Raw genomic sequence first — 25395 nt, forward strand, 5'->3', positions numbered from 1 at the left:
CTTGCTTGGCAAGCGCTCTACCACTGAGCTAAATCCCCAACCCCCTTTTTTTTAAAAATGGGGATTGAACCCCAGGCCTTGCTGTAGCCTCAGGCCCTGTGTGTCTGTGGGCTGGGTGACTCAGCAGATAAGAGCACTTGCTGCTCTCGCAGAGAACGGGAGCTTGAGTCCTAGCACCCAGGTTGGGCACCTGCCACAATCACATGATTCTGCTGCAGGGAATCTGAGGGCACCGACACGCCTGCCTGGCATACATCAATATGCGTTCAGTCCCTAATACCATAATAAAACCAGGTTTGGTGGTGCACGTCTGCAATCCCAGCACTCGGGAGACGGAGAAGAGGATCCGAAGTTTAGTGTCTTCCTTGGCTGTGTCCAACGCCCGCTTGGATTACCTGAGACTCTGTGTAAAGTACAAATAAATCTTCAATAAAGATTTCTACATGTCTGACTTAATGAACAGGTTTTGCTTGAGTGTGTGCTCAGTAGGTGCACGGAATACATTTGGGAATATGCAAGGGTCCCCCTGCCTTGCTGTGGGGAGCCCGGTGGAACCCGCCCACATATGCACACCCGTGGTATGTGTGCACATCTGTGTGTGTGTGTGTGTGTGTGTATGTGATTGTGTACAGGAATGGCTTTGCGTGGCTGTCCCTGTCCAATAGGAATGCTCTTGTGAGAAAGTATGATGTCAGTACTCCCCCCCCACCCTGCTATATTCGGTGCCCTGATGGGCTGGAGGCAGATCCCTGTCTTGGGTCCCCCTCCCCACAACATGTACACAATTCCCTCGACCTATCCTTCTCAGCCAATTTGCTGCCTTGCTCTCAGCTCCCAAGAAGGCCTGCAGCAAAGTCAAGGGGCTGGTGGCCAATTAGTGAGGGGGTTAATCAGGGATCTGGGGACCCCCAGGGGGTGGGAAGCTGAAGGCAGTCCTGAGGTTGACAGAAGCAGGAGCTGCCTGTCATAAGGTTGGGGGAGGGGACAGAGAGGAAGCAGAGGCTTGTTGGTGCAGAACCAGAGGTGTGCCTATGGATTCGTGATTGTTGATCACTAAGAGCAGGAAGCGGGCGTGCGCACGAGTGCTGTGTGTGAAGTAGCATGTAGATACATTCAAGCCCTTGAATGTGACCCTGTATGTGATTGTGTTTCAATCACTACGAATGCCACCTGTTTACATTTACGCTGCAGGTATTTATAAGTGTGCAGTGGTGTGCAAATGTGTTTGCTCATACAAATATATCCAGACCTGTGTGAGTGTATGTATATACAAAGGTAAGTCTGTATACACACGTGTGCAATGCTGTATCTAGTGCGCAGATCAAGTGTGCCTGCACAAACGTGCAATTGCTCAAATGCACCGAGGGAGGGATATGTGCATGCTTGCATGTGCCTCTGAACAGTCAGGTGCCTGGTTCCCACATGTGTGCCCATCGATATGTGTCTGCGTATGCAGAGATCTTGGCGTGGAATGAGCTGGGGAGGGCGGGCTCCAGGCTGCAGGAGGGAATCTGACAGACGAGGCTTGCTGCAGCCCCCGGCCCCCGGAGCCTGTTTTCCAGCCTGCGGAAGCTGTGAGCCCGTGAACTCATCTTATATTAATAGCTGCTGTCTCCTCACTTACTGCAAGGGAGAGGCGGTCATGGCCCCTGCGGGGCGCAGCACTCAGGGTTGCCCCACCTCCCACAAGGACCAGGGCTCAGCCCAGCTAAAAGAGAGCCCCTGGCTTTTCCTTCAGTTCAGAGAACCCACTGCTGGGCACCCTCTCCTGGCCTGAAAGATGGTACTCGTACGCTCGGGCATGAGGATAAGAAAGCTGGCAGAGGGGGTTGGGGATTTAGCTCAGTGGTAGAGCGCTTGCCTAGCAAGCGTAAGGCCCTGGGTTCGGTCCTCAGCTCCAGAAAAAAGAAAAAAGAAAAGAAAGCTGGCAGAGACAGAGCGTCTGGGAGGCTTAGTAACCCTCTCCAGACACACAGACGCATGAACACACACACACACACACACACACACACACACACACACACACACACACACACACACACACCAGGTTGAGCAGCCAAGGGCCTAGCTCCAGAGAAGACTGAGGGAGACAGGAGGCTCAGTGTGAAGGGGGGACTCAGTCCTGCTCTCAAGGGCTCTTAGAGGCCCTCTGCCTAAGAGGAAGCTCAGCTTTCTGAGTTCCTGGTCTGAGGAGAGTCATGACCTTGTCTTCAGGAGCCTCTAGTTCTAAGGAGAAGACAAAGAAATGTACTCTGATGAGCCTTAAGCTTGAAGGGACATGGGCCTGCTGTCAGGGACCCTCTGTTGGAGACAGGATACAGCACCATTTCCAGGGGCCCTGGTCTGCATACCGTGACTCCAGAGGAAGAGCAGGCAGGTTTGTTGTATAAATTGTTTCTTAAGCGCAGCAGGACCCAACAAGGGGTTCCCTGGGGAAGAATTGCTGGGATCTGGCCTGTCTTTGCAGAGGAAAAAAAAAAATCTGAAGAAAGGAGGACCCTGCTATTCTACCACATTTGCAGGCCCTCCTGAATCCCACAGATCGCTGCACTGGCCCCAAGACAGAGCAAGAACGTTAGCTGAGGCCCAGCACAGACGCAGGACACAGGACAGCAGTCGGTAGAATGAGGACACACAGGGCCCGGCTGTACCCAGCTAGAACAGAAAACCACCTGGGGAGAGGCTCCATGGGGATGCAAGGGGTTCCACAGGAAGATGCTTCTCTAGTGCCTCTTCTGAGGATGACGTTTAATCTGGAGAAACCAGCTTCACGCTAGTGTGGGCACGGAGCCTTTCTACCCCACATTCCTGGCCACCTTTTTTTTGACCCGTTCCCCAAATTTAATCCCTAAACCAGTAAAGAAAGAGATTTGGAGGTAGATGTGGCTCCCAGCTCAAGTGACCATAAATGGGACCTTTCAGGGAGGCCTGTCTTGACTTTTTTTTTTTTTTTTCTTTTCTTCTTTTCTTTTTTTTCCGGAGCTGGGGACCGAACCCAGGGCCTTGCACTTGCTAGGCAAGCGCTCTACCACTGAGCTAAATCCCCAATCCCCTGTCTTGGCTTTTTTTTTTTTTTCCCCCCGGAGCTGGGGACCGAACCCAGGGCCTTGTGCTTCCTAGGCAAGCGCTCTGCCACTGAGCCAAATCCCCAACCTGTCTTGGCTTTTTAAATTGTTGTAGTTTCCGTAGCACAGGCTGGCCTCAAACTCTGCAAGTAACCTCAGATGACCTGGTGACCATCTCATCTCCACCTTGTCATACAATTACAGATGTGTGTCTCCACACCATTTAGTTTGATGGCAGAATCAAGCATGGGCTAAGAAATCTGGTAAAGGCAGAGTGGCTGAGAGCCTTGGTACCCCTTCCCAGATACACACTGGCATGACCAGCATGAGCTCACACTGGGGACTGAACCTGGGGCTTCTTTGTAGGCCAAATAAACTACAGTCCAGTCTCCAGGAAGGCTTTTATCTTACCTTTTTTTTTTGTTTAAGATTTATTTATCTATTTCATATATGAGTACACTGTCACCATCTTCAGAACACCAGAAGAGGGCATCGGATCTCATTACAGATGGTCGTGAGCCACCATGTGGTTGCTGGGAATTGAACTCAGGACCTCTGGAAGAGCAGTCAGTGCTCTTAACCGCTGAGCCATCTCTCCAGCCCTTGTTTTACTTTCATCTTAAAATTACTCATCTATTCTCTTTCCCTATTACATTCTTACTCAAGGTTTCAGTCACTAACACTTAAGGGTTGGATTTTTTTAAAAATAATTGTTACTTTATAGTTTAAAATATTTTGTTTTTAATTGTATGTATGTATGTATGTATGTATGTATGTATGTATGTATGTATGTATGCATATCTGTGTATGGGCATGTGCCTCTGTGAGTACAGATGTCTGTGGAGGTCAGAAGAGGGCGTTGGATCCCATGGAGCTGGAATTTCAGGCAGTTGAGCACTGCCCAATGTGAGTCCTGAGAAGCGAACTCAGTTCCTTTGTAAGAGCAGTGTGTGTGCTCTTAACGGCTTAAGTCATCTCCTCTGCCCTAAGTGCAATCATTGAAAACCTTTTCTGGATCCTTACTAGACATTAATCTATCTTCAAGAATGTCAGTGAGTCGGTGATGCTTGTTACTGTTAGCTTCTGTAGCTCAGGGAAACCTCAAACTTGCAATCCCCCTGCCTCAGGAACTGGAATTACATAGTACTTTGGGATTTACAGGTATGTATCCCAATGCTCAACTTATTCTCAAAGCCTTCTCTCACCTCTCTGTGTTTTTTGTTTGTCTGTTTTTTGAAACAGGGTCGGTCTCATGTTGCCCAGGATAGCTTTGAACTTACAATGTAGTTGAGGCCAGCCTCAGTGCTGGGAATAGACACACCGCTACATCCAGCATCCATCTTCTTCAAACACGGAGCATTTGCCCTGCTGCCGATGGGATGGCACTAGTGTATGAAATGTCGGACTTCCAGTTTGGCTGAGAGCAGGAGCTTGTCCAGTGAAGAGCTTCTCCCAGAGACTTTCCAAAAAGGTGAGGAGAAAGGACAGTCAAGGCTTGGCCAGAGCTAGTGGGCATCCCTCATTGTGTGCCTGGGAGTTGGACCCTGCGGCCAAGGTTCGGGAGGGGTCTTGAACTCCAGGAAAAAAGAGCCTGGGAAATGGAGATAGAACTGTGTCCCACAGGCCTGATGCACTGAGTTTGAACAAGATGCTCATCACAGGGCCTCAGTTTCTCTAGCTGTGTGACGGTAGAAATGTAAAGTGAGGGGGCTGGAGAGATGGCTCAGCGGTTAGGAGCACTGACTGCTCTTCCAGAGGTCCTGAGTTCAATTCCCAGCAACCACATGGTGGCTCACAACCATCTGTAATGGGATCTGATGCCCTCTTCTGGTGTGTCTGAAGACAGCTACAGTGTACTCATATACATAAAATAAATAAATAAATCTTAGAAAGGAAGAAAGAAAGAAAAAAAGAAAGGTAAAGTGAGCCTGAGATGGCTCGGTTCCTTTAGGCTGAGCTAGTCAGAGCTTCGTTATGTATGTATGTATGTATGTATGTATGTATGCATGCATGCATTTTTTTGGGGAAGAGAGCCTTACCTAGCTAGCTGGCCTCAAAGTTGCTATGAGCTGAAGCTAGCCTTTAACTTCTTACCTTCCTTCCTTCCCTCCCCTAGTGTTGGGATTAGAGACCTGTACTGCCACACTTGCTTATTTTTCCAATTTATGTGAATGGGTGTTTTGTCTGCATGTGTATCTGGGCCCAGTAGAGTGTTGGATCCCCTGGAACTGGAGTTACAGGCAGTTGGGAGCCGCCATGTAGGTGGTGGGAACTGAACCCAGGTCCTTTGTAGAAGCAGCCAGTGCTCATAACCCTGTTTCTCCACCCTCACTTTATTTGTGTGTTGCTAGGCTTGGAGTCCAGAGTCCTTAGGCTGGCATTGCATAGCTGAGGCTGGCCTGGTCCCCATGATGCTCTGGCTTCTACCTCTCCAACACAGAGACTGTAGCTACGTACCACCCCAGCCCAGAGCTTCCCGATGCTGTCTTGCAGTGAGCACAGACTTCCTCCCTTCCTAAACCCAAACACTGCTATGTGGAGGTATTCTAAAATGTGAATAAATCCCAAATGTGGGCCACTGATCCTAAGGACATAAGGTAAGGTCCAGAAGGTTCTGAGCCCCAGGATAGAAAGAAAGAAAGAAAGAAAGAAAGAAAGAAAGAAAGGAAGGAAGGAAGAAAGAAGGAAAGAAAAAAAGTCATTGTCTAGGAGACTGAACACAGATTTTGGAAACAGATGTTCCAGGTCTGAACATTATCTTGTATTTCTAGCTGTTTTTGCATACATTTAAGGTGGAGACAATATAGTCTGTGCCAGTCATGCTGGGCAGGGCACATGCAGCATCCTTAGCACAATGTTGCCCAGAGGAAACACTGTTGGGAGGAACCTATTACTGTGAAGGGAACTTGCATGGTACAAACAGGTTCTGCATGCCTGAGCCCCGAATTGGTTACTATGGACAGGCTGTGGGGTACCTTCAAACTAGGAGTATCCTGGGTTCTTGTCCCTTGGTAGGGAGGTTCTTGTAAATTGATGTCCAGGGTTTGGTTCAAGGGATACTGACTTCCCAGATTCCTTAGCGGGTCCCCGCTATCATGGCTCAACTCCATCCACACTATTCATATGCACAAACACAAGTATTTACCAAAAAAAAACCATTTTTATTGAGTAGGGTTGGGGACTGAACAGGAATGCACTGGGGGCCATACCCCAATTGGCAGAGGGCTGGGGGGATACTGGCTCTGCCCCGCCTCCTCTCGGGCACCTCAGGGTAAGGCCTGGCCCCCAGGCCATGGCTGTGGCGCTGAAAGCCAGGCTGGAGTGGAGATGGGGGGGTGCGTTTTACAATCCCGACTGCCTCGCCGAGTTGCAATTCCCCCAAATGGCCACCAGAGGGAAGCCGGGCCTCAGCGCAGAGGAATTCTCGGTTGCTCAGGTGATGGCTTCTTAAAAAAATAAAAAACCAGAGGCTGGTGTGTTCCCCTTGCAAACCCGAGCAGTGCGGGCCTGGGGAGGAGGCTCTGGTTTCTATGATTTCTCTGATAAAAAATAAGCAAAAATAACAAAATACGTGTTTTCTCTTTTTCCATCCCCCACTCCAGGAACTGAGGTCAGAAACGGGGTCGTGGAGGCTGGGGATACCCTGGTATGAACTAGATTTCTAGGTGAGGGTCTCTTTCTTTTTCCCTTACCACCCATAATTTATAAATAAATAAATAAATAAACAATAAATATACCTTCTTTGTATGTCCATATATATAGATAAATCTTTCTCTCTCATCTAGGCAACTAAGTGATTAACCTCCGACTCCGGAGCTTCGAAAGTCAAAAGCAACAATGATCAAGGTCAAGTTTCTGGGAAGGAAGATCAAGGACTTGGAATGGTACTGTAAAATTCCCAGCATTCTGGAATTGCAAACCACTTTGGGCTGTGAGACATTTCTGAGTGGGACCCTGACCATCTGGAACATTCTAGAGCCATGCAGTCAGCTGGGCTCGGCCCCTGCAGGAATCTTGAACAAGATCCCAAAACACCCAATGTCCTAGAACTCCAGAACCAGCTGGGTCTTAAGGGCGTGGGACTGGGTGGGGGAGGGGTGGTTGGAACTAAGCCCTGGCGGACCTAACCTTCTGAAGTTCTACGGTAGTCAAAACCACAGATCCACCAGGATCAAACTAGACATCACTAGGGGACCGGGACCGGAATGGGATCTTGGAAGTAGAACAGCAGCAGCAGATGGCCCACAGCACCTTCTGCACGTCTTGGTTGCGGAAGGCGTAAATGACCGGGTTGATCATGGAGTTGTAAGTGGCAGGGAGCAGGGTAAGGTAGGTGTAGAGAGGAGGAGAGTTGGCGTCTCCCAGGAGGCAGTAGACAGTGAAGGGCAACCAACAGGCGGCAAAGGCGCCAAGCACCACGGCCAATGTGGCGATGCCCTTGCGGGTGGCCACGTAGTGGGAGGCAGGCAGCAGGTGTCGTTGGAGGGCGATCTGCTGGGCGTGGCGGCAAACAATGCGGCAGATCTGGGCATAGAGCTGTAGCATGATGCCAAACACCATGAAGAAGACGATGGCCAGAACCACCAGATGGTTCTTGGAGAGTGGATAGACTACGCCGCACGTGGTCAGGCCATCCCGGCAGTTCCAGGCCAGCACGGGAACCAGCCCCAGGCCCAGGGCACCCACCCACACCAAGGCCAGCATCACGTAGGTTCGAGTTACTGTTGTCTCTGAGTAGTAGGTGAGGGCGTTGTACAGGGAAAGGTAGCGGTCAACGGTGATGGCCAGCAGGCTGCCGATGCTGGCAGTAAAGGCCGTTGCTAGCACGCCAACCAGCACCAAGCTCATCTCTGGTGAGCCAATACAGAAGTCAGCAGCGAAGTGCAGGACCAGGCCCAGGCCTGCCAGCAGGTCTGCTACGGCCAAGCTGCCCACCAGCAGGAACATGGGGGCGCGGAAGGCAGGCGTGCCCACAATGATGGCCACCACCAGAGCATTCTCGCAGGACACCAGGGTGCCTGAGATGCACAGCACCACATCCCAGGCCCTGGGAGAGGGCAGCAGTGTAGCTGGGCCTGTAGGTTCCTCTGCTGGGTCTATGCTCACATTCACACTGCCTGAGCCGGCTGAGAACCAGGCCATGGATCTTCCTGCACCCCACATCATGGTACCTGTAGAAGAAAGGCCTTGTGAGATCCTGGCAGGCCTGCAATCTGACAGGAGGCCCTTGGAGAAAAGAAAAAAAAAAAAATCCCTGGGGCTGGGGATTTAGCTCAGTGGTAGAGCGCTTACCTAGGAAGCGCAAGGCCGTGGGTTCGGTCCCCAGCTCCGAAAAAAAGAACCAAAAAAAAAAAAAAAAAAAAAAGTGAATCAAAGCTTACCATAAGTGAAGGGGGGAGCATGGGATTCAAGGTGTTCCCTCAAAAGGCTCACGCCAACCAGCGTGATAGGGGAGGGAAACATGTCAAGAAAAAGAGCAGTCAGCTCCCTCCCATCAGAGATGATGACTTGGTTCCTGAAGCTCCCAGACCCCTCACGATTCGCAGCCTCAGGCTCCGCCCCCAGGCAAACCCGGTGCAGCTCCTTGCCAGCCCCCACTCGACATTCCTAGGGTAACTCCTGGGAACTCATTTCCCGTACACTCTCTACCAGACTTCTGACTCTGGACAGACGTCCCCCCTCCCGGCACCCCCCCCTTCTTCCTAACCACTGGGTCTGCGTGGCAGACACCCCCTGGTGGAAGCATGATTCCTAAGTCAGACCCCTCCTTCTGTCCGGACACCTAGATCTTGGGCCTGACTCCGCCTCCTGCCTTGGATAGCTGAAGCCCTAAATAAGACACCTCCCGCTACTCGGACACCCAGATGCTCGCCCCAGACACCTCCTGCTCTCTCAACCTCAGATGACCGCCCGTCCCTCCAGGGCCTCAAGTCCCGCAGGAATGCTTACCCTTTGCCGGGTCACCCCATCATACTACTCAAGCACCCGAACACTTGGGGAGCTGCCTGCTAATGTAGAATCTGCTTCTCCAGAGTCCCAGGTACGACCCCCGACCCTGAGCACCCGCAAGCAGCCTTCCGCCGGCCCGGCGTCCCTGCACGCTGTGTCCTCCCAGACTCCGGGTACCCGCAGCAGGGCCCACTACTCACCCGTGGCTCAGGACCGGGTGCGGCCGGGCCGCGGGGAGCCTCCACTCAGGTTCTGGCAGAGGAAGGTGTGTGCGGACCCCGAGAAGCCCCCGCGGCCGCGGGAGACGCGGCGTGAGTCACCCCGCCCCGCCCCGCCCCCGGCCACCGGTTTGGTGACGTCTGAAGCCCAGCAGACCAATGGACGCTGCGCGCTGGAGCGCAGCGCGTGCTGCGCGGCATAGTAATGAGGCCTCGCGCCGCCCGCTCCCCCATTCATAAAAAGTGACCGTGGCCGCGGCCCCGCCCCCTCCGGAGCCGGCTCTCTCTGTCCTTGACGCGGCGCCCTCTGCGGGTCGGGGGTTTTGGGGACGCTAGTGGGAGAGCCTTAAAAGAGGCCACAGAAGATGCGGGAAGAGGTCAAGGGATTGGGATAGTCTGCGGGGGTGATGAGTACCTTCGGTAGCAGAAACGAGCTGACACAAGACAGGTGATGGAGCGAAATGGGCGTCCCCGGTGAGGATGACAGGCTTTGCCTCTGATAGGGCCCTGGGGTGACGGTGACAGGAGCACGAGGGAGCAGGGAGGTGGGTGGCTGTGACGATATGAGCGTGGTGACAGGATCTTGGAGGATGGCGACTGTGGGACGTTGACGATAGAGAGGTGTAGGCCTTCTCAGGGCAGCCACAGCATTGTCAGGATGACTGCACCATGATGGAGCTCGGGGACCCTAGGGTGGCAGAAGTGGTGACAAGGCTTTGGAGATGAGTATTCAGGTGAAGGAACTTGAGGTCACTGTGACCCTGTCAAGTGTTAAAAGACTGAGGTGACAAAGCTAAATGAGGGCTGTGGGGTCCTGAAGTAAAGATCAAATGACTTGGTGAGTGGGCCCCAGAGTGAGGGAACAGGGTAGGAAGTCTGACTGGACGGGCGACCCAGCAGGTAAGTTGCTGTCAGGACCAGTCCTGTGATGTTGGGGTTGAAATAAGGAGCTGGGTGACGTCACTTATGTGGGCCCAATAGCGTCCTCGCTGCACGGGAGGGTGCGCCTGGCAAGATTTCAAAACCTGAATTATTTATTCAAGGATCTGAAAAGCGGGGGTTGGTGGGGGGGTCACTTCCCCGAAGCAGGAGATAGGGAGCCGGGAAGAACTTGGAAGCAGGACTCGGCAGCTCCGTGCCTCTATGAGCACCCAGTTTTAGGTACCCAAGGGAGGTGGAACTGGAAGAAAACTTCCTCTTTCTCAGCTCTGCCAGCTTTATCCTTAGGGAAATGCCCCATCAGATCTAACCCTAGTGACCAACCCTGTCCTGCCTCCCTTTGATCTTCTCTGGAATGTTCGAGATTTTCAGAGGGTGATGGGAGTTAAGGGTCAGGCGTCCATCTGAGGCTGAGGAAAGAAGGCCAAGAGACAGGGAATACATCATACCCTCACAGATATGACAGAACCTGGCTGGAGAGAATGGCACTTTTTTTTTTTTTTTTGGTTCTTTTTTTGGAGCTGGGGACCGAACCCAGGGCCTTGCGCTTGCTAGGCAAGCGCTCTACCACTGAGCCAAATCCCCAACCCCCGGGAATGGCACATTTTGGGTCGGATATGGTGAGTTCATATGGTAGAGGTCAGGAGACTAGCTTCCAACCCTAATTCTTCCATTTCCTGTGACTTTGAGGCCCTGTCAGGCCCTCCGAGCCTATTTTTTTCATGTCTCACCTGCTGGGAACCGTTGGGGAGATGTGGCCCATTATCAGCATGGGTTGTATATTGGCTGTCAATGGTACATCTGGTCAGTAGAGGACAACGCAGGAGGGCACTAAGAAAATGAAGAATGGTCACAAGAAGCTATGCCTTTGAGGGACCAGGCTAGAGGAGGCTCTCCTGCTGCAGGATCTGTGTATGGACTCCTCCTTGGCTCCTTCAGAATGCTCCTTTTAGCCATTTCTTCCCTAAATGGGCTTCCTGACCTCTGTCACAGATGACCAACTAATCTCCCTCTCCTTCCCTCCTCTCCTGGTTATGTTCTACAGTGTGCAGAACTCCTACAACAAAATGCTCACCCAGGTTTCTTTTTCCTGTTTGCTTGGAGTCCGAGCCTGTCCCACTAAGCCTGTCACTGTCCCATGTGACAATAATGACTCGGTTTGGTTTGTGCTAGGGACAGTGCCTGATACGTAATTGGTATTCAATTACCATTATCTGTTGACTGATGGAAGGTAACAAGATCGGTCAAATAGAAAAACCGAGGGTTGGGGATTTAGCTCAGTGGTAGAGCGCTTGCCTAGGAAGCGCAAGGCCCTGGGTTTGGTCCCCAGCTCCGAAAAAAAGAACCAAAACAAAAAAAAAGAAAAAAAAAAAAAAAAAAAAAAAAGAAAAACCGAGCGGGCAGAGGTACGTGCCTTTAATCCCAGCACTCAGGAGGCAGAAACAGGCAGATCTTGTGAGTTTGAGGCCAGTCTTGTCTACAGAGTGAGTTCCAGGACAGCCAGGGCTACACAGAGAAGCCCTGTCTCAAGACAGAAACACTCGAATGTGAGACCAGAGAGATAGCTCAATAATTAAAAGCATGTGTTGCTCTTCCAGAGGACCCAAGGGTGAGTCCCAGAACCCACGTGCTACCTCACTCGAATTAGAAAACAATAAAACAAAACATTTGTCAGGCAGTGGTGGTGCAAACAGATCTCTTGGGCTGGAGAGATAGTTTAGTGGTTAAGAGCACTGACTGCTCTTCCAGAGGTGCTGAGTTCAAATCCCAGCAACCACATGGTGGCTCACAACCATTATATATATATATATATAATCTTAAACAAGCAAACAAACAAAAAAATAGATCTCTTGAGTTTGAGGCCAACCTGATCTACAGAGTGAGTTTCAGGCCAGCCAGGGCTACACAGAGAAACCCTGTCTTAAAAAACAAACAAAAAAAAAAAACCCCAAAATACTCATATAATGATAAAATAATAAATATCTAAACATTAAACAAACCCAGAGAGAGAAAGAGAAACACAGAAAAAGTGACAGGCCTGATAGGGATGTGTCCAAGAGAGAAGGCAAGAGCATCATAGGACATCAGTACCCCAAGACTTGGATATCTACTCCTCCCTATTTTCAGTCAAGTCCCCAACAGAGCTCTGGTCTCAGAGAACAAGCAGAAACAAGGTGCTAGGGCGCTGGGATCAAAGCATAGATGAGAGATGCATGCTTTTCTGAGTGGCCATGAATTAGTCAGGGTTCTCTAGCGTCACAGAACGGATGGAATGTCTCTCTATATTGAGGGAATTTATTGTGATGACTTACAGTCTGCAGTCCAACTAACCCAACAATGGGCAGCTGTGGGCGGGAAGTCCAAGAGTCTAGTAATTGCTCAGTTCCAAAAGGCTAGTTGTTTCAGCTGGTCTTCTGTGGGAGTAGATTCCAACAGATGCACTGGCGAGTAAGAGCAAGCAGGAGACGAGAGAATCTTCCTTCTTCCAACGTCCTTATGTAGGTCTCTGGCAGAAGGTGTGACCCAGATTAAAGGTGTGTACACCACGCCTGGATTTGGGACTTGTTTTGTCTCAGGCTGACCTTGAACTCACAGATCTCCTTGCCTCAGTCTCCTGGGATTAAAGCTGTGCACTACCTTGCCTGGGCCTAAGCTTTTCATAGTCACTGTGCCTCAAGATCTCCATGCCAAGATCCAGGTCAGAAACTTGTGTCTCCCAGCCTCAAGATCTGGCTGGATCACAGGTGAGCCCTCCAATTCTGGATTGTAGTTCATTCCAGATATGGTCAAGATGACAACCAGGAATGGCCATTACAGGCTGTTTTAGAGTTCACTGATCTGCTGGTAAGGACTAGTCAGCAGGAATCGGGTTACTATCATCTTAGCATTCGGGAGGTAAAAAGGATCAGGAGTTTTGGGTCATCCTGCTTCATGAGACCCTGGACCAAATACATCACTACATGAGACCCTGGACCAAAATAAAAACAAACTGTCTTATCACTGTAGATCAAGTCTTTAAAGATGCTCCTGCTTGTCACTCCTCCAACTGGCCTTCTCCATTCTGTCATCCCTACAGCTGTGTGTGTGTGTGTGTGTGTGTGTGTGTGTGTGTGTGTGTGTGTGTGTGTGTGTGTCAGTGTCCGAGCGCACGCATGCGCACAAGACAAAGTTTCTCTCTGGTTGTCTTGGAACTCATTCTGTACACCAGACTGTTCTGGAACTCAAAGATCCACCTGCCTCTGCCTCCTGAGTGCTGGGAATAAAGGTGTGCACCCACACCGACCACCAGCTATTTCCTTTTTAAAAAAGGATTTCTATGGACTGGAGAGATGGTTCAACAGTTAAGAACACTGACTGCTCTTCCAGAGGATTTCGGGGATTTAGCTCAGCGGTAGAGCGCTTGCCTAGCAAGCACAAGGCCCTGGGTTCGGTCCCCAGCTCCGAAAAAAAGAAAGCAGAAAAAAAAAAAAAAAAGAACACTGACTGCTCTTCCAGAGGTTCTGAGTTCAATTCCCAGCAACCACATGGTGGCTCACAACCATCTGTAATGGGATCCGATGCCCTCTTCTGGTGTGTCTGAAGAGAGCGACAGTGTGCTCATATAAAAAGCATTTTTCTTTTTAATTGTGTTGACTTATGCATTTCTAGGTTGAGGGTGCACCATGAACGTGCTTACACAGGCCAGAAGATGGGATCAAATCCCTCAGCGCTAGTGTTCTGGAGCGAGAGCTTCCGGAAATGGGTGCTGAGTCCTTTAGCAGGGTAGTAAGTGTTCATAACTACGGAGCCGTTTCTCCAGCGCTCACTCCCCACTCCCTGACCCCAGCCGTTTTCTCGAGATCTCCAGTCTATACAAGCCATATATCCTGCAATCTGTTTTTGTATTAATTTCTCCTTACAGAATAATTGTAAACTCCACCCAAGCAATCTGTGTCCCCCATGGTGCCCCCCAACATCCCACCACCAAAATAGGTTCTGAATCTAAATATAAAGATGGCATCCTGAGAGATCTTGGACATTTGGGTTAGTTTTCTTCAAATTTCTGTCTAGTGACAGTTATCATCCTACAATGAGGACATTTAAGGACTACTGAAGTAAGCAGATGGCTGTGAATTTCCTTATTTTCACGTCACCATGTTCTTTATGGTGAGGGTCACTTCTCACTGCCAAGGAGGGAGCGTGTGAGAGTATTTCTAACTTGAGAACCCTTGGAGACTCGGGCTGAGTAAGGCAATAGATTTTCACATGTGTGCTCTCTCAGGCACCAAAGAGTATGTGTGTGAGAGAGACAGAGACACAGACAGGGAGACAAAGACAGAGACAAAGACAGAGGGGCAGAGACAGAGATGAGACACCCTGTAGCCCAGACTGGCCTCAGACTTGCGGGAATCCTCCTCGGCTAAGATTATAGGTGTGAGCCACCATGTCTGGCTGGGGTCACCTCTTCTCCTCTGCTCTCTCCTTCCTGAGACTTCCTGTCCAGGGGAAGTGCAGCCTTTTCTCAGGCCCTCTTGTCTCTGTCTCCCTATGCCCACCTCACCCCACCCCACCCCACCCCGCCACCCTCACCCCCACCCCACACCAACACATGCCAATTTTTCCCACCAACAACCCTACAAAGTTACAGGGTAGATCCCACATTTCATAGAAGTCAAGGGACTTTCCCAAAAACACACCGCGAGTGGCAGAATTGGAGAGTGAAGCTGTAGTCAAGCACAGGGTATTTAAATAGACAGCGTCCTCTCCCCAAGAGGGGCTTCTTACCGACAAACATGCAGTTCCTCATGTGACCACTAGATGGCCGTGGGCGTTCCTGCCAGGTGAAATTTTTTTTTTTTTTTTTTTTTTTTTTTTTTTTTTGTGACAGGGTCTCAAGCAGCCAAGGGCTGACCTCCAACTCGAACTTCCTTCTCCACCTCTCCAGAGTGCTGGTGTCACAGACATTCACCATATGTGGTTTTATTTGGTGAAGGGACCAGACCCAGGCTTCCTGCTTGCTAAACAACACTCCGCCATGTGAACTTAGGCACACACACTGCGGGAGCATGCAGACCAGGGAACAAATGGGCAGTTAATTATGCATTGGATGCTGGCTCTGAAGGAGAGCAGGCACGTGCATGGAGAATAACTAGAGGAGGTCTTTTCCGCAGAGAGATTAAGAAATGAGTCACACTTGCTGAAGGAACGAGGTGAGTTTGAGTTTCCTGAACAGGGCACAGCGAGTAGACAGTCCCCCCTCAGGAAGGGAAGGGTGTGAGGACCAGAGAGGAGGCTGATAAACAGAAGAGTGAGTGAGGGGCTGAGCCCAGAAGCATCAGGAGAGACTCAGTGGGTGATGGAGGGCCATGAACTGGAAGGCACTGGTGGGGTTGATCGGGGTCACAGGACCTGGGGTGGTTTTGTTTCCAAGGGTCATTCTCAGTGGTGGCCCAAAGGATTACGTAGCTAGACAGATGAAGACCTGGGAAAAGACAGAAGGATGACCTGTTAACTTGGAAGTGAGATATGACAGTGAAAACCGGAAACAAGCAAGATCAGGCCAGAGTCAGGAATCCAAGGGTTCTGCTTGCTAGGGGAAAGTCAGCGGACAAGCTGCTAAGTGGAGGAGATGTGGACTTCTGTGTGAAGGGAGGGGCTGTTGGGCCAGGGCCCCAGAGACATGGGGGATTGATTGAGTCTGAGGACTTTGTTTTGTTTTTGAGACAGTATTTCTTTGTGTGGCCCAGGTAGTCCTGGAACTTGTTCTGTAGGTCAGGCTGGCCTCGAACTCAGAGATCTACCTGTCTCTGCCTCCTGAATGCCGATTAAAGGCCCATATCAACACTGCCCGGCTGAGTCTGAAGATTTTAACTGGGGGGCAAGCGCTGGGGTGCAAACAGAGCACTGAGCTCCAACCTGGTCGGTGTTTGGCAGTGAGGAGCACAGAAACTGGGGCTTTCCTGTGTGGAGGACAGGAAATACAGGCCCCACAGTACTTAGATGGAGGTGCACCGGAAACAGCCCTCCCCCCACCCAGTCTCAGCTGACGTGTAACTTCCCCTGAGCAGCTGCGAATGGAGGTGACAGCTCATGCCAGGGGGCAGTTGTGGACATTAGCTGAGTAGCTCTGGTTAGAATATATATTTACGGGGTTGGGGATTTAGCTCAGTGGTAGAGCGCTTGCCTAGCGAGCGCAAGGCCCTGGGTTCGGTCCCCAGCTCCGGAAAAAAGAACCAAAAAAAAAAAAAAAAAAAAAAAAAAAGAAAGAAAGAATATATATTTACATCTTGATGGTAGGAGGGAGTTACTGGGGGCTGGAAAGATGGCGCAGTGGTTACCCTTCCTGAGGAGGTCAGAATTGATTCCCCAATAGCCACACAGAGGCTCACACCCCTTTATAGATCTTTTCATTGCTGTTTTGAGACAGGATTTCTCCATGTCGCTATCTTGGAATTCTCTACGTAGACCAGGCTGGCCTCGGACTTACAGAGATCTATGTTCTTCCCACGTGCTTGGCTTAAAGGCCCAACTAACCTTTTATAACTCGAGTTCCAGGGGACCAATACCCTCTTCTGGCCTCTGAGGACACCACATGGTGCACAGACATAAATGCAGACTTAACGCTTGTATCCCTAAAACAAAGTAAATTTAAAAATTTTAATTAAAAAGGGGGGAGGGCGGGTTACTGATCATTACAGGGAGTCAGCCGCAGGACTGGTGTGGAGGTGGGGATTAGCGATTGATTGGCTACTGTTGTTGCTGTGAGGTTACATACAGGGCCATGGGATGAGAAGCAAGTTCTGTACTATTGAGCTACACCTCCAGCCAAGGGTATCATTGATATAGCCAAGTTGGCTTAAACTCTACAACCCTCCTGCCCCAGCCTCCCAAGTGCTGGGTGACAGATATCTGTTCCTTCGTGGTCTTTCTAGTTTTATTATTATTATTTTTTTTAATGAATACGAGTGGATATTTTACCCGAACATATTTCTGTGCACCACTCTTATGCCTGGTGTCCGTGGAAGCCAGAGGGTGGTGGCCGCTGGATCCTCTGGGACTAGATATTTGTAGGCTGTCCCCAAACTCACAGAGATCTGACTACCTCTGTCTCTGGAGTGCTGGGATTAAAGGCATGTGCCACTATGCCAGGTTAACACCTTTTCCCCGGGTTTTAAGGCAGGGGGTTCATTAGCCTAGGTTGGTTCTAACTCCCTCTGTAGCAAAGGACAATCTTCTTTTTTTTTTTTTTTTTTTTTTTTTTTCCGGAGCTGGGGATCGAACCCAGGGCCTTGTGCCTGCTAGGCAAGCGCTCTACCGCTGAGCTAAATCCCCAACCGCAAAGGACAACCTTAAACTTCGGATTCCACTGTTTCTAGCACCCAAGCGCTGGGACTGCACGCACAAACTTCGAGTCTGGTTTATGCAGTGTTAGGGATCAGGCCCAGGCCTTTAAGCATGCTAGCCAAGCATTCTACCAAAGGAGCCACATCCCTGGCCTTACTTGTCTCCAGCCCGAGACAGGGTTAAAAACAGTCCCTAGGGGCTGGAGAGATGGCTCAGCAGTTAAGAGCACTGGCTGCGGGGCTGGGGATTTAGCTCAGTGGTAGAGCGCTTACCTAGGAAGCGCAAGGCCCGGTCCCCAGCTCCGAAAAAAAAGAACCAAAAAAAAAAAAAAAAAAAAGAGCACTGGCTGCTTTTCCAAAGGTCCGGAGTTTACTTCCCAGCACCCACATGGTGGCTCACAACCATCTGTAATGAGATCTGATGCCCTCTTCTGGTGTGTCTGAAAACAGCTACAAGTTTTATGTACTCATACATAAAACGAATAAATAAGTGTTTAAATAAAAAACAGTTTCTAGGGCTTAGAATGGGTCCTCAAACTCCCTAACCTTGGGACTCTTTATTACAGTTCATCTTTCGGTGACCTCCCCCCCACAACCATAAAATTACTTTGTAATTTTGCTACCGTCATGAATCATAATGTAAATAAGTTTTTGAGATAACGGTTCGTCTAAGCGGTCACGGCCCATAGGTTGTGAATCAGTAGCGTTTAGGTGGTGACATACACCTTTAATCCCAGCACTGGTTTACAGGACAGCCAGAGCTGTGTACAGTGATTCCCTAAAAGCTCACCAAAACACAGTTGCTATGTTGACAAGGCCTAGTCTCACAGAGGTCCTCCCACCTTGAAGGTGGCCCTCAGTGACCAGGTGGCACTAATCATAAACCCACCCCCTTTGTTCAGGCCCCGCCTTCAATCGCAGAACACAGCCACGCCTCTTGGCCGCTCTTCTCTGGCTCCACCCAGAGCCAAGCTCTACCTGGACCCTCCCAGCGGACCAACCCACTAGCCACACCCACAAGGCAACCACGCTCCAGCCTGACCACGCCCCCGTTGCCCAGGTCTGGCTCTGGCTAGCTGGGCGATTAGAGTCAAGAAAGGACGCGCCACCCCAGCTGTCCGCCGACCCCCAGTCCCGGCCCCCGCGCCCATGGCCGCACCCGGACCCCGCGCCTTGCGTGCTGCACTCTGCGGCGGTTGTTGTTGCCTCCTCCTGTGTGCCCAGCTGGTTCTAGCTGGTAATGCTGAGCAGGGTCTGACCAGGGGGCCTGGCAGGTGGAACCGGTAGCTTACTTTAGCTTCTGGTTTCAGCACATCTAGACTTGTGGGAGGGAACGTTTTCGACCTCTTCAGCACTCCAGGGCTGCGTTAAGACCATAGAGCTTATTTATATGTTCCAGGGGTGGGAAACTAGGAGGCTTAGGTAAGTGTGGAGGTCACCCCTCAGAACTGCAGGAATATGTTTAGAAAGAGGCTGGAGGTTGGCGGTGCAGCTCGGTTAGTGTAACCAGGCCTTGGGGAAGCTCGAGGCCTGTGCAGAAGTTCCGGTCTTTGTATTGGGAGAGGTACTGTAGCTTGGCGCCTGTCTTTCTGCTGCTTTCTTCCCATTCGCAACCCCCCCCCCCACTCTCAGGTAAAGGAGCTCGTGGCTTTGGGCGGGGAGCCCTGCTCCACCTGAACATCTGGCCTGCTGCCCATGGGGGCTGCAAACACTTGGGACACTGTGAACGCTGTGTGGACAGAGCCCACAACTCCTCCATTTGTGTCTGGCAACAATGTGGACCAGAGGAGCCAGGTATATAGTTGAGCCTTCCCTGCGAGCATCCCCACCCCCACCCCCACCCCCATCCAACTTTCTCCCCAAACCTCTTCTCTGTTCCTTCCCCCACCAGGACACTGTGTGGCCCACACTGAGGTGGTCAAGGAGGGTTGCTCTGTCTATAACCACTCAGAGTCATGCCCAGGTAAGTTAAGCCTACATGAAGGGAGAGGAGTGAGATGTCTCTCAGGAAGTGAACTGCACCCACAAACTTCTGGCTCCTTGTCCAGGAACAGTTGTATCGTGCCCTGACTGGTATCATAGCCTGTAATTTGGTCCAGTGTGCCTGGGAGTTTGTAGGATCTGGCAACTCCTCTGAAGCAAGGCATCTGAAGTGAGGTCTTTGGAATGGAGGGGTCTTCCTGAAGCAGGCGGCGTTAGAGACAGACAGACAGACAGGCCCTTGTAGGTTGAGACAGCACAGCTAGGGGAGGAGACAGGGTGACTAGGCTTGTATGGGGCAGGGTTGTGATCTGAACAGTAAGTGGGTCCAGCTACTGGCCCAGGCTTGGGGTTCCTTAGAGTGAGGAGAGGTGTTTTATTGTGGACTCCCTGTCTCCTCAGCTTCCCACCATCATTCCACCGAGGAACCGAAGACAAGTACGACAGGTAGGGTCTTCCCCAGGGAATGGGGGAAGGACAGCTGCAGAAGGAAAAAGCAGCTTGAGGCACGGTACTGACGCGAATGCCCCATGACCCCAGGCCTCGGTTCCCTCCCAGTGTGTTTTTACACTTGTAAGATGGGTTGGACAGAGACTTGCCCCACAGTGCCCTGAGGACTCATGAGGCTGTGGAAGGCCTAGTTAGTGAAGCCACATTGAAAGCAGTCAGGAAAGGGTAGCTTCCCTCCCCATTGGTTCTAAGAACTCAGGGTGACTCCCTCCAGATCCATGCTTGGAGCTGAGGAGGTGCAGCTCCAGTTGCTAAGAGATGCTCTCATTGATCATCTGTTGCAAGCTGAGGTCTCCAAAGTGGGTTCCCAGCAGAGCTGGGAAGGAACCCCATCTGTCTCTAGGTCCCCACAGTCCCGCTTTGAGGCCTGGAGGTCACTAAACTTAGCCAGGATGGCTGAAGAGGCTGTTGGTTAATTAAAGCCGGAAACTGATCTTAGGGAATAAATTATTGATGGCTCAGCTCCCTCTGCCTGAGCCCCAGATCTGCCATGCCCAGCTCACATCTTCCCTTTCTGTCCCCTTCCCTCAGCAGCATCCTCTGCAGCTGAGCTTCAGCCAGTGCCTTCCCATTTCCTGTTCTTAGATCCTGCACCATCTATGTCCTCTGGAGAGGAGACCTATCCTCAGTTGGGCCTCTTGTCCATTGTCCCAGAATGATCTTTCCCTCCCCAGTGTTTCCTGCCCTGGGCACCTGGCCCAGGGCCTGAAATCAAATCCCTGGTCAGAATTGATGGGTACATCTGGTAACCACCGACGCCTAGACTACTGGCTGCAGCGCTGTGACCCTGCCCTACAAAGGGGGAAGGGCAGAGGGGAAGGGCAGGGAGCCAGCCAGGTCTGGCCCACAGTCTAGTCTTCACTAGCTGGCTCAGTAGGGTGCTGGCCTTTCCCCTGATCCTTGCTTTCTTGGTGAAGGTTCCAAGCTTAGAAGTCCAAAGGACCAAGTCATCTTACCTGTGCTTCAAGCCCGATGCCCTTAGCTGGAAGAGGGTCTGGTGACTGAACTCAAGGTCCAGTCTACTGAGCTAGCCACGGACAGGGAGGGTGCACGAGCACTTGGTCACTGTTTGTGCCATGTAACCAGGAGGCCCAGAGAGGGTGTGTGTGACATAAGGTTATGGAACAACTCAGGGACAAGGTCCCCCTTCCCCAGCCTCAACTATCCCTTCTACCTGCTTGCAGGGATTGAAGGGCCTGAAAAATACTGCGCTCTCTCTCTCTCTCTCTCTCTCTCTCTCTCTCTCTCTCTCTCTCTCTCTCTGTGTGTGTGTGTGTGTGTTACTGTAGGGATTGAACCTAAGGCCTCACTAGACTAAGTAAGGGCTTCACCACTTAGCTGAATTCCCCAGCCCCACAGCTGGACCTTGGAGCATGGTAGCCTAGGCCGCATCTTGAGGGCTAAAGCCTCAAGGCATCAGCTGTGGGATGAGTCTGGGATCTCGGCGGCCTATGGTAACCTCCACTCTACCTCATTCTACAGGGAGTCCCCCCATCCCTGAAGACCACAGCCCAGGTTTTGATGGAGCCAGCTTTATCGGGGGCATTGTGCTGGTACTGAGCCTGCAGGCGACAGCTTTCTTTGTGCTACGCTTCCTCAAGGCCAAGGACAGCACTTACCAGACGCTGTGAGTACACGGCCAGCCCAAAGCAGAGGCTGGCTGCATTCCCTACACCTCCTGCCTGGCAACCGTCTTCCATGGGGTGGTCCTAAGGATAGTGACTCCCCTCCAACATCCTCCCACCCCCATGGAAGCCATGCCTCTTCTGTCTCTATCTGAGGTTACCCCTGCCAGATGTTGGGTGGGACCTGGTCTCAGCCCTCAGAGTTCAGTGTCTGAGAGTCCAGCTGAGCCTTCTGTGTCTTTGTCTCCTCACGCTGCCAGCAGGGAAGAGAACCAGTAGGTGATGGCCCCAGGCCAGTCTTCAGCCCGCTGCAGCCCTGGGCAGCAGCTAGGGCCGTGTGCACAGTGTGGTTTTCTCTGAGGAAGGGGCTGGGCAAGGCTTCTGTGTGCCTGCTGTGTGTGCCGTGGGACCAGTTGTGCAGCCTGCATTAAAGCGTTTGTTCTTCCAGCTGTGCCTGCTCTCTGGAAAGTGGGTTGCGGGGATCCTCGCCTCTGAGTGTTCTCTCTGTCTGGCTTCCACAGAATCTGACCCCAGTGGTCCTGGCTCCACCTTGAAAGGACAGAGGACTCAGAGGCTACCCTCTTGGTTGCCTTATGGGCACTGGGGGTGGGACAAACTTTGGCCACCAGTTTCTGGTTCCTGTAGGCACAGGGCATCAAGCAGGTTTAGCGCTGATGACTGACTGACATGTCCTCTCCTGGGCCTGGCACCTGCAGCTGAAAGCCTCCTTCAACCACCTCACGACTCATCCAGAAGCTGCTGCCTCTTCCCACCAACCCACTCTGGGGTCTACCCTCAAATAAAGGACACGTTTCCACCCCATGAGGTCTGACCTGTGTCTTGGGCTGTGTGTGAATTGGATGGGGTGAGGGAGAAGTTTCTGTCTAGTATTGTTGTGCACCCCCTTTAAGATAGTTTCAAGTTGGGGGGTGGCAGCAAGATGGCCCAGTGGGTAAAGAGGCTTACTGTGCAACCCCGACAACCTGAGTCCAATCCCCAGAACCCACATAGTGGAAGGAGAGAACCGAACTGATTCCTCCAAGTTGTCCCCTGATCTTCATACATGGATACACCAGAGCCCCAAATAAATATTAAAATTATTTAAATTTTAAAAAGATAGTTTAGGGGTATTGGGGATTTAGCTCAGTGGTAGAGCGTTTGCCTAGCAAGCTCAAGGCTCTGGGTTGGGTCCTCAGCTTCAAAAGAAAGAGAAAGATATTTTAGGGATTGGGAAGGTGGCTCTGAAGTTAAGATCATGCACTCACTGTTCTGGAAAAGGACCCCAGTTTAATAGCTAACACTCATGCTAGACAGCTTACAACCATGTATGACTCCAGCTCCAGGGTGATCACACACTTCTGGGCTCTGCAGGCACCTGCATTCCTGTGTTGTCTACCTGGACACGTACATACACATAATTAAAAATTAAAATCTTTTCTTAAAGATATTTTTAAGCTAGGCCTCAGGAGTCAGTTGTGTGTGGGGGGGTGTCTAGCACTCGGGATCAAGAGGAGTTCAAGGCCAGCCACAGGTACACAGCAAGTCCTAGGATACCCTTGACTACATAAGATTCCGCCTCAAAAGAAAAATTATTTTCAAGCCAGGCACTGTGGCGCGTACCTGTCACGTCAGCCTTCCGTAGGTAGAAATAGGAGGGCCAGGAGTTCAAGGTCGTTATCATTTATAGTGAGGAAGCAAGCGACAGAGTGCAAGGCTAGCCCAAATTACAAGAGACCTCATCTTAAAATATCAAAAGAATCACAACAAAAAAGGGATTTCATCTGGCATTTCTTTTTCTCAGGTTAATTTTTATTTGTGTGTGTGTGTGTGTGTGTGTGTGTGTGTGTGTAGCATGTGTGGTGTATGTATGTACTAGCAAGCATATGAGTGTTTGGCATGGGGACAGCGTACCAGCGTGTGGTTCATATGAGCATCCAGGAGCCATCGAGGGATGTAAGGTGTCCCCTTTATGTTTTCCCTCTTACTCCTGTGAGGCACGGTCTCTCACGGAACGGGAAGCTTGACATTTCGGCTAGCTGGTTGGCCAGGTACCTCCTGGAACCCGCCTCTGTCTGCACATCCCTGCCCTGGGGTAGCTCAGGCATTCCTTGCTTTTTACATGGGTGCTGGAGGTTCAAACTCAGAGTCTCATGTTTACACAGCAATGGTTCTTACCCACTGAGTCACCTCCCCAGCCCTGGGTGGTGTTTCCGACCCTCTCTTTGAGGAAGAGTATAGACTCTCTCAGTTGCTGGAGAGGCCGGGCTGGTGTTAGAGTCTATGATTCCTGACTCTAGCGTGAGCAGAACATCAGGATTCCCTTCTGGAAGCTTCTGCTGCCCCTAAAATTAAGCATCTGCCCCAAAGCTGGGGGTGGGTGGTGGGGGCAGGGCTCTTGAGACTCTAGCAGGCAGAAGACCTCTCCGACTGATGACGTGAGGTCCTGGCCCTGTACTTGCTGCCAGATCTGTATTTGGGTCTTATTTAGAACATTGTGTCCCAGCTGTGCCAGGAGGTTGCAACTCAGCCAGTGCCAACTCAAGCAAGGAATTTCACAGCTGTGAGCCTCAGTGTCCTTATCTGCAAAGTGGGGACAGCACCTTGGTTAGATGTGGAAAAGCTCAGAGCAGGTGGAGGTGACCCATTTCTCTCCAGAGCAGCCGTCTCTGCCTTCCTATCCCATGCTCCCAAGGGGGCCTCCGGCTGCTACCTGGCCTTGGGGTTTATCCGCCCACATATGGAATCATCAGCCACATGTCTAGCTGCTCTCAAGGCTACAGTCCGTGCAAGTCCCCCCTCCATCAGCTCAGGCACCAGCATCCCCTTTGCCGGTTCAATAGCTCTCAGGATCTCCGGTTTCCAGGCATCCCGTTTCCTTCTTTCTCCAAGCCTTTGCCTTGGCTTCCTCCTGTCACGTCGCCCTTGCCTGAGCTCACTCGGCTCATTTGCTTTCCCATGTCTGCCTCAGTGTTCCAAGTCTGTCTTTTCCTTTAAAAGCAGCAAATGTCTTTGTTTGGAAGTAAAGCACTAGACATTTACAGTAAGAATGAGGCAAGTGGCAGCGATGACTCCGTGATTAAGAATTTTCACTGCTGGGTTGGGGATTTAGCTCAGTGGTAGAGCGCTTGCCTAGGAAGCGCAAGGCCCTGGGTTCGGTCCCCAGCTCCAGAAAAAAAAGAACGAGAAAAAAAAAAAAAAAAAGAATTTTCACTGCTTTTGCAGAGGACCTGTTTGGTTCCCGACACCCACACAGTCCAAACCACCTGTGACTCTGGTTCTAGTGAATGCTCTGTTTTAAACTTCTTAGGTACCTGTCCTCACGTATAGATACACACATATACACATAAATAAAAATAGAAAGTAGGGGGCTGGAGAGATGGCTCAGTGGTTAAGGGCACTGGCTACTCTTCCAGAGGTCCTGAGTTCAATTCCCAGCAACTACATGACAGCTCACAACTGTCCGTAACTCTAAGATCTGACACTTTCAAATAGACGTACATTCAGGCAAAAACACCAATGCACTTAAAATAAAGGTAAGTAAATTAAAAGTTTAAAAAATTTAAATTACAAGCGCAAGGCCCTGGGTTCGGTCCCCAGCTCCAAAAAAAAAAAAAAAAAAAAAAGAAAAAGAAAAAGAAAAAAAAATTTAAATTACAGGAAAAAAATCTTTTTTTGTTTATTTTCAGACAGGCTCGCTCGGTGTAGTCCTGGCTGGCTTGGAGCTCACTATGTAGACCAGGCTGGCCTCAAATTCACAAAGACCTTCCTCTGCCTCGTGAGTGCTGGA

The 25395-nt window shown here is 50.9% G+C and overlaps 2 protein-coding genes across 10 annotated transcripts; one reads left to right on the forward strand and one right to left on the reverse strand.

Moving 5' to 3' along the window:
* Window positions 1–6213: 6213 nt before the first annotated feature.
* Gpr3 (G protein-coupled receptor 3) lies at window positions 6214–9334 on the reverse strand. The gene is made up of 2 exons (NM_153727.2): window positions 9215–9334; window positions 6214–8236 (listed from the first exon to the last, which is right to left on the reverse strand). The coding sequence occupies exon 2, from the start codon at window positions 8229–8231 to the stop codon at window positions 7242–7244; it is 990 nt and encodes a 329-aa protein (NP_714949.2). The 5' UTR covers window positions 8232–8236; window positions 9215–9334; the 3' UTR covers window positions 6214–7241.
* A 135-nt stretch (window positions 9335–9469) lies between these two features.
* Cd164l2 (CD164 molecule like 2) lies at window positions 9470–22430 on the forward strand. 9 transcript variants are annotated; one of them, XM_039109094.2, is made up of 7 exons: window positions 9509–9706; window positions 18396–18730; window positions 19126–19287; window positions 19385–19456; window positions 19876–19920; window positions 21466–21610; window positions 22130–22430. In XM_039109094.2, the coding sequence occupies exons 2-7, from the start codon at window positions 18643–18645 to the stop codon at window positions 22134–22136; spliced, it is 519 nt and encodes a 172-aa protein (XP_038965022.1). In that variant the 5' UTR covers window positions 9509–9706; window positions 18396–18642; the 3' UTR covers window positions 22137–22430. The 9 variants fall into 9 exon arrangements, with proteins under 9 accessions (XP_038965028.1, XP_063143097.1, XP_038965022.1 ...); XM_039109096.2 differs by having other exon boundaries at window positions 9509–9680; XM_063287026.1 differs by lacking the exon at window positions 9509–9706 and adding an exon at window positions 9790–9966 and having other exon boundaries at window positions 22325–22430.
* The last annotated feature ends 2965 nt before the right edge of the window (window positions 22431–25395 follow it).

The sequence above is a fragment of the Rattus norvegicus genome, chromosome 5 (genome assembly GCF_036323735.1).
Source record: "Rattus norvegicus strain BN/NHsdMcwi chromosome 5, GRCr8, whole genome shotgun sequence".
In the NCBI taxonomy this organism is placed as follows: domain Eukaryota; kingdom Metazoa; phylum Chordata; class Mammalia; order Rodentia; family Muridae; genus Rattus; species Rattus norvegicus.

Bases quoted from the DNA above. Each gene is read 5' to 3' on its own strand.
- Gpr3 (NM_153727.2), bottom strand. From the start codon at position 8,231: ATGATGTGGGGTGCAGGAAGATCCATGGCCTGGTTCTCAGCCGGCTCA.
- Cd164l2 (XM_039109094.2), top strand. From the start codon at position 18,643: ATGGCCGCACCCGGACCCCGCGCCTTGCGTGCTGCACTCTGCGGCGGT. The intron at 19,288-19,384 runs GTATATAGTTGA...TTCCCCCACCAG, and splicing joins ATGTGGACCAGAGGAGCCAG to GACACTGTGTGGCCCACACT. The intron at 19,457-19,875 runs GTAAGTTAAGCC...CTGTCTCCTCAG, and splicing joins CCACTCAGAGTCATGCCCAG to CTTCCCACCATCATTCCACC.